Source organism: Rhinolophus hipposideros, assembly GCF_964194185.1.
Source record: "Rhinolophus hipposideros genome assembly, chromosome: 13".
Lineage (NCBI taxonomy): Eukaryota > Metazoa > Chordata > Mammalia > Chiroptera > Rhinolophidae > Rhinolophus > Rhinolophus hipposideros.
The window spans coordinates 29,561,452-29,570,140 of record NC_138059.1 but is presented as its reverse complement, the minus strand read 5'-3'; the positions used below and the strand labels follow the sequence as shown (position 1 = coordinate 29,570,140).

At 40.9% G+C, this 8,689-nt stretch overlaps 1 protein-coding gene across 1 annotated transcript; it reads left to right on the top strand.

Moving 5' to 3' along the window:
* Positions 1-387: 387 nt before the first annotated feature.
* ODF1 (outer dense fiber of sperm tails 1) lies at positions 388-8,165 on the top strand (the record flags this gene model as incomplete). Its single annotated transcript, XM_081070372.1, has 2 exons — positions 388-707; positions 7,688-8,165. 2 exons carry the CDS (start codon positions 388-390, stop codon positions 8,163-8,165), a joined length of 798 nt encoding a protein of 265 aa, XP_080926498.1.
* Positions 8,166-8,689: the final 524 nt, after the last annotated feature.

The following is an 8,689-nucleotide window of genomic DNA, read 5'->3' as shown; positions in this document are numbered from 1 at the left end:
ACCATCACAGCTATGGCTGGTCCTCAGGGCATACACACAGAAGTCAAGGACATTAAACGTTAGCCCCCATGGACGCTGAAAAGGTGATTGCTTGGGGGACCCATCCAACTTCAAGGTGAATGAAATCTCAACGTTAGTATAGTTCTGAGAGTAACTTTGTAACTCTAAGGCGGGCCTCTGGAAAGGACTGTGTACAGTTCCCATGGTAACCAACAGACTATGACATACATAGAGTGTGTTGAGGTCATAGAACACAAGCTTTAAAGTAAGTGAATCATGTGGGCCTCATTTATTTTTAAAAGAAACTTCTGAGAAGAGCTTAGAACAATTTTTTTCCCTGAGTGCCATTTCCCAAAGGTACTCACAGAACAATAAGGTGTGACTGTAATGGCTGCACTGAGTTGTCTTTTGGACAGTGTTAGAAGGGACATAAAGAAGGTGGACAGAGAACTGAGGCAATTGAGATGCATCGATGAATTCAGCTCACGATGCCTGTGCGACTTGTACATGCATCCGTACTGCTGTTGTGACTTGCACCCGTACCCATACTGCTTGTGCTCTTCAAAGCGATCACGCTCCTGCGGCCTGTGTGATCTCTACCCTTGTTGCTTGTGTGATGTCAAGCTTTACTGTCTTCGACCATCTTTCAGAAGTTTGGAGAGGAAAGCCATTCGAGCCATAGAAGATGAAAAGAGAGAGCTTGCTAAGTAAAAGAACTTTTTGATATTTGTATAGTTGGTATGTTAGCCTTATAAGTTGGAATAGGGGAGAAAATGTGCCAATCAATACTGGTACAAAGATGAAAAGGGTTCCAGGTAATGACTCTAGTGACTGAACAAAGACTTAAGAAGAGTAAATGGGTCCACGATGGGAATGATGAGATTCTCAAAAGATAATGTAATGATGTCGACTGGCAGGGTTGTTGTTGGTGTATAGCTGGAGTTCCAAAATGATAAATAATGTGGCTTTAATGAGGGAAAGAAATAGTGGTGTCATTAAAAAGCTATTGGAAGCAGCAAACTAAACATTTTTTTCTGGTTATGAGTAAAGTGATTTAAGTATATTTGGACTTACAGAAATGACTACAAGAGAAGTAATAATAATTGATCAAATCTTTAATGTTTGCCAGAAGCTTAAGAGCAGGGGAGCAAATTAAACAACAGAGGCATTTTCTGGGTTTTGTAGAAAAACCTTTCTCCCATTCTCCAACTCCAGACAAAGACTTAAAATTCATTTAGAGTTGGGTTTATTATGTCAGATTCTTTCTCCAATTCTAGTAAAGGTTGTGCAAATAAACTACAGAACTGAGAGTCTCAGCTTTCAGAACAGAGATGAAAAGGTTTTAATTGAATTGGGTAATTTTAAAAGCCACTTTAAAATTTTTTGTTTGATTACATTTTGTTTTTTTGGCCTGGAGAAAGCGTTCCTTTTCTTACTTTGTACATATGCCATTTAATCTATTACTATTGTTTAAAAATATGGTTGAAAGCACTGTATGCTGGTTAAATAAATTCTGGTACATCCATATATTGAAATGATATGTAGATGTAGAAATCATTGATGCAGAATTTTATGTATTGATGTATTAAGTGAAAAAAATCAAGGTGCAGACAAACTATTTAATATACTACTATTTTTTAAAAAGATGGGCATGAATAGGTGATAGATTTTTTTATTGAAATATATTTGACATATAACAATGTAAGTTTAAGGTTAATTTGATACATTTATATATTGTAATATGATTGCCATTGTAGTGATAATTAGCACCTCTATCACATTACATAATTATCATTTCTTTTCAGTGGTTGGAATAATTAAGTTCTAGTCTCTTAGCAAGTTTGATGATTATAATACAATATTGTTGTCTATAGTCACTATACTGCACATTAGATCTCTAAGACTTATTTACTCCTCATTGCAAGTTTGTACCCTTAAACAATATCGTCTTACCTGATGATAGATTAATAGATTAGGTAGATAGGATGGTAGGATGGATGGATGGATAGTTAGATAGATAGATGATAGATGATAGATAGATAGATAGATAGATAGATAGATAGATAGATAGATAGATAGATGATAGATAGATAAACAGAGAGAGACAGAGCAAGACCCTTGACAACAATGACAGTGATGTTTCACTGGAAAAGGCAACAAGGCAACTATTGTCCAGGTCATCAGTCACCAAAGGTCAGGAACAAATCTCCCTCAATAACCTGGGATGGGGCTAATGCTTATAAACTCATCTACACTCAATTTGAACCAATTTTTATTTTTGTTCCTTAGAGTATCAAGTTACAAATATCGTGAGTCAGGGATACTTTTGTAATATTTGGTCTAAATGAAGGATTACCTGTGAGCAGATCTGTTTCTGCTCTCCCTATACCTTTGAGTACTTGATTACCTTTGATCCAAGTCCTTTCAGCCTTTGTCTCCTGGCTGTCCCTACTCTCCACTCTCTCCAGCGGAGAATGCCTCTCTGTTCTTTATCATCTTGGTACCCTCTGCCTGCTCTAGGAGGCCCTATTTCTTGGCGTGCAGTAGGTACAACTTTAAGATTACTACTTGGCAGTGTGGTTTCTACACACGGTAATGCTTTCTATGGTTTGTGATACTTTTCCTGACAATGTCTGGAGTTTTGTTGATTTTTTTTCTGTGCCTGTGGCAGTATATAAAGCTGGTGATGTCTTTACACTAGTTCCCAGGTTTCTGAACTGATAAATCTAAGTCCATTTTAGAAATGACCTCAGACTTGCCCTCTTGTATCTCCCCCCAGCCACTTCCAGAACATTCACACCACCTTGTGAAGCCCTCCAATGCTCTATTTCTGAAGCTTGACATTTCACTATCCAGTAGGGCTTAGTGTCACCTCCAAACCTAAATATTCAATTTTCCTGAAGACGGATGAAAATGTTAAACCCTGATCTAGCCGCAATCCCAGAGCACTCTCACTGTTAATATATTTTTCTTCCAGTGAAATGCCCTTTTTTCTTATCTCTCAGCTAGTTCCCAAACCACGACTAAATATATCCAGAAATATCATGTTGATTCCATTTTTTTAAACAATTTTTGGTGTGAAATCGCGCCCAAGGATTTTTGAGTTTAGAAATCATATTCTCATGAACTTTTACCCCTTTAAAGAATGCTAGCAGTTTGGTTAGGTATGACATGTCTTTCAGATGCCATGCTGGGTCATCCAGAAGGTTCTTTGCCAAACGGGAAGGAAAGATTCCCTGGTCTGTAGTTGCCATAGCCCCATTGGAATTGTTTCTCTGTGTGGATGCCAGTCTGCTCTGTCTTAATAACTGATAATAAGGCTTGGCTAACAATTTTTAATTTCCCCCAAGAGTTTGTTGAGAACACTCTTGAGTGTGTGTTGTTTGATTGTGTGTGTGCCTGCGTGTATATTTGTGTGTGTGTGTGTGTGTATGTGTGTGGTATTTTTTTAGACTGGGTATAGAAGGTCCAATCTTTTTCCATTGTTTACTGAGCAGCAGCTTCAAGAGACACATTGGCAGTATCTTCCTTAGTACAGACCCATGTAAGTACTGTTGTTGCTTTAGCTTTTTTCTCTTCTCCTCCCCAAATTACCTTTAGCATAGCAAGCACGCACTAGCTGTTTCCTGACTCTTCCTTCCTCTTCTGGATGCAGAAGGTCTGAGGTAATTGAATTTGGTTTCCTTTGTAAGAAACTCTGCTACCAGCCTGACTTAAACGTTTGCACCTGATACACCGCCACACTTCGTGGGCTCCTGTCCTTTATACTCAAGAGGGAGAAACAAATGATATTTTGTTTCTCAATTTTGCCCTTGAGAGTTTATCATCTAATTAATGATGCCTCATTGCTGTGTAAAACCTGGCAAAAGTCCTCGTGGACAAATGAACTTTGATGTGCAGCCACACCACGGGGCTGCAGGGGCCTCAACCCTGCACTTTTGCCAACACCTGGAAACTGAGCCTCAGACTGTGCTTCCCTGCACTCACCGAAGGACCAGTGCTTGGCTTGAGTCTCAACAGAAAATTCCCTTGAAAATCCCACACGAAGGGCACCTCATCGTCTAAAAACTTCAAAACCGCCTTCTCATTTTTTTTCTTGTTCACCCCTTCACACTCTGAGAATAAGTTTTCATTGAATCACTCTTACTTTCAAGGCTGATGACAGCCCTCATGGTGACATCTGTGCCAATGTAGCAGTGCCTGTCCTAAGTCTCAGCCCTCTGGGAAATCTTTCCATCCCACCATTCTCTCACCCAGAGGTCAGGGCCTAGTTAAACATGGGAGGCCCAGAGAGGGGAACCCTGGGGGCTTTATGGCTGGTGAAAGGCTGGCTTTCCCACTGAGAGGAGAGCTCTCCTACTTCCCTCTGTGGAAGCCAGAGGGGACCAAGCCCTCTCATCAACAATCTCTTCACACCCACAGATAGGGGGAGGAGCTGCTGCCCATCTAGGCCAAATGCATGTCTACTTTTTGTTTTGGTCCTATTGTTTAATGATACAAGACTTGGTGTTTGGTCATATAAAATTTCAGATTGTACAGCCTGATAAAGAGTGTTATCTTTTCTTGAGTGAAGACCATGTCCCTTGCACTTCCACTTGACTTAATCCTTGTACCCTCTTGGCCATCGTACAGAGCATGAAACAGACTTAGCAGCTATGTCTTGATCACCAGGAGGTAGGAAAGCTGGGACTTGAAACCAGGTTTGCCTGAGTCTGGTCAGTGGGTCTCAGAGACTGGTCTCTGGACCAGCAGTGGGAGTACCACCTGGAACTTTTAGAAATGCAAATCCTTGGCTGCTCTGCAACCTGCTGAGTCAGAAACTCTGTGGGTGCCACCCAGCCACCGGTGTTTTAATAAGTCCTGCTGGGGACTCAGATGCACCTACGTTCTGCTACTGTGCTCCTGCTGGGTGACATTGTTCTTCAATACCATCCAAAAATCTGGAGAAGAAAGGCAAGGCAGGAAAAGAAGGGAAGGAGGAGAAGAAAGAAGAGAAAGGGAAAGACACATTGGCAAAGAGGAATAGTTTAATGGGTCTTTGGAAGAGGTCTAATTTAGGAGAAAAAGCAAAGTACTCCAAGGACAGCTAGAGGAAAGCCCGCCTCCCTTTGCTCTTGGGTAGAGATAGGCCTCTTGATATCTTCATTACTTAATTCACCACCAGGTGAAATCTTTAAAGATTTTAAAGAAAGTCCAGTTGTCTTCCTTTCTTCTTAGTATGGCCTATCGGTACCCCGGCATACCTAGAGCATGAAAGACGTTTGGGGCCCATACCACTCCAGGATCGTCTGGGCTGGGGTGGGACTGGGACTGAATGACTGCCACAGTCCTCTGGCTGCCTTGCATACATTTTCTGTTGGCCTCAGTATCTTCTAGGGCAGCATTCTATTGGACCATTTTGGAATTAGTCATTAAGAGCCTTGGTTTATCACCTTTAGTACAAGGGCTCACGCTGTGGTTAAACCAATTATGTTAGGGCATATAAAGTAAAAATAACATATTCAAAGCAGTATGTATAACATGACTACATAAGAACACACACAAAACTCTCTCTCTCTCTTTCTCTCTCTCTCTCTCTCTCTAAATATATATATATATTTATATATATAATATATATAAATACATATTACATATATATTATATATTTTATATACATATAAAATATATAATATATATGTAATATATATGTCGAAACATGGAAGAAAATGTTAAATATATAGGATTATGAGTATTTTTAAAAACATTCCATCTTTTTGCTTATATGTATTTTCTGAGTTTTCCCACAATGAACTTGTATAACTTATGTATCAAAAAGAAGTAAGTATATAAACAAAATTCAGTATAAAAGTAAGAACTAAAACTGTATCTGAAACCAATTAATCAATGAGTCCAGACTCCTTGAACTAGAAGAAGTTCTAGAAATTACACACTCTAAGACCTTCCTTTGGAGGCCAAGAGATGCAATATGATCTGCCAGGAGTGTTTCTTAGAACATATATATGTATATGTTCTAATATATATATATTTTAAACATAAGGGATAAAACAAAGACCATTTCACAGCATTAGGTAGTTTTTGGAAAGATCAGGCAATTAGAAAGAAAATGGACCCTGAGTCAGGCCAGAACACACAGGGCTTATGCCAGTCTGCAGAGAGTGAGAACTCAATCTAACTGGTGGTTAAAACCATAACCTTGACATCAACACGCCTGAATTTGAATCTAGACTCTGCCATTCACCACTTTTATCTTCTTCTCATCGATAAAATGGTAATAATTACATCTGCATTACAGGGTTATTGTGAAGATTAAATAAAACAATGCTTTTACCAGCTTAACACTTATCATAGTACATTTTGGGGGGAAAGAAAAAAGACAAAAGCCCAACACCCTATCATGTGCCAAGCACTATCACAAATACTTTTCATTCATTAACTAATTTAAGCATTACAACAACCCTAGAAGTAAGTCCCAAATTTACAGATGAGGAAACTGAGACACAGAGATTCAGTAGCTTGTCCACATGGCAGAGCCAAGATTTGAACCTAAATACCCTGGGTTCCAGAGCCTGTGCTCTTCTTAAGCATTTCACTTCACTACCTCTTGATGTATTGTAAGTGAGCAATTAGTGTGAGCTTCTGTTACTGTCATTTTATTATTAAGGATTCACACACAGCAACAAGGCAGCTCTATAGGAACCATGGAGATCTGTGCTTGCTGCTCCACGGGCCACAAGCAATGGTATATAACAAAAAGCTCTGGGGGTGGGGGGGAAGTGGGGGGGAGAAAAACCTTGATTTGTAGTGTTTACCAATGTCCATGGTGTAAATATTCCCACCATGATAGATTTCAAGCTATCAACCTGAAGTCACTGGATGAGGAGGTGGGAAGGGATGTGCGCCATCAGCCCTTGCAAGCTCGTAGGACTCAGATCCAGCACACAGGCCCTCCACGCTGACTGCCCCTGCTGGGGCCAGCCATTCGAGCCTGGAGCATCCTCAGGCAGAAGGAAACAGGATCCCTCAGGCAGAGCCAGGCCCTGGCATCCTGCCTTGTTGTTTGTTGATGGAGCCTTCAGGCTGAGTCTGGGTGATGGCCCAGTGGTGGTACCAGGCCTGTGGACCAACAGGGTTGGATTCTGAGGCTGAGAGCCATCTCTAAAATGCAAATTTTAAATGGTATCATACTAGTTGGATCCCCTTTAAAAAAAAAATACTCTGAGTCTACCTATAATAGTAGTAATAATAATGATCATGGCAATAATTAAGCAGGACTTATAATGTGCCAAGCACAGTGTTAAGCAAAATACATACTTTCATCTAACCCTTCAATACTATGATGCAGATACCGTCATCATTTCCATTTTACAGATAGGAAACCAAGATTAAGGAACCTGCCAAGGTTCTTTAACTAATAAGAGGAGGAACTGGGATTTAAATACAAAAGAAAAATCTGGAAGGCCAAGCACTCATCTGTTGTTAACAGAGGTTTACCTGTGGAAGAACATGATTTCCATGGAGGCCTTTTATTTTTTACTTTATACACTTCTGCGCAGCTTGACTTTTCATGATGACTAGTGTTTACTCTTGCTATTAAAACAAAATAGAGATCAAAATATTGTTTCTCAAGCTATGCCTGAGTTCTGAGGTCTTCTGAACCTCTTCCTCTCACCCTTTTTCTAAATTTCAGACTGAGGAGAACAACAAATAGAATTCTGGCCTCATCTTGCTGTAGCAGTAACATTCTAGGCTCTGTGAACGTGTGCGGCTTTGAACCTGATCAAGTCAAAGTTCGAGTGAAAGACGGAAAGGTGTGTGTGTCGGCAGAGCGCGAGAACAGGTACGACTGCCTTGGATCGAAAAAGTACAGCTACATGAACATCTGCAAAGAGTTCAGCTTGCCGCCGTGTGTGGATGAAAAGGACGTAACCTACTCCTATGGGCTCGGCAGTTGCGTCAAGATAGAGTCTCCATGCTATCCTTGCACTTCTCCCTGCAACCCCTGTAACCCCTGTAACCCCTGCAACCCCTGTAACCCCTGCAACCCCTGCAACCCCTGCAGCCCCTGCAGTCCCTGCAGCCCCTGCAGCCCCTGCAACCCATGTGACCCTTGCAACCCTTGCTACCCCTGTGGGAGCCGATTTTCCTGTAGGAAGATGATTTTGTAAAGTGTAGGAAGCCATGACTTAGTAGAAGTCAGTTACTCCATCCAGGCAGCTCTTCCAGCGTTTCTTTTCCCCTTTCCAGGCCGTGTTAGTCCTGTAGGTAGGAAACTGAATACATAACTGCAACCCACTGGTTTTGTGTGCAAGTTTTTTGGTTCAACTCATTACAGGAGTCCTGCTCAGTTAGTGGGCATAAGACGAATTAATGCATGGAAATGGAAAATAAGATGGTGAGATCTGCCCCGTTGTGTCCTCCTTTAGACCTGATTACTGCCAAATTCCAGGAAAAGATACTTTTTTGGTGGACATCTCCAGACACTGTTTTTTCCAAACGGTTCCATGAAATGACTTAGCCCAGAAACCAAACTGTCAAAGCAGAAATGGACTAGTTAGGGATGAAGGAAGTGCTTTTTAAAAGCTGCTGCAGTAGGGAACATTAGAGAGAACGTGACACCCCAAGCAAACTGTGGTGAGGTTTTATTCTGGACAACGATCAGAGAACAAAAGTATGGGGGAGCATGTTCACT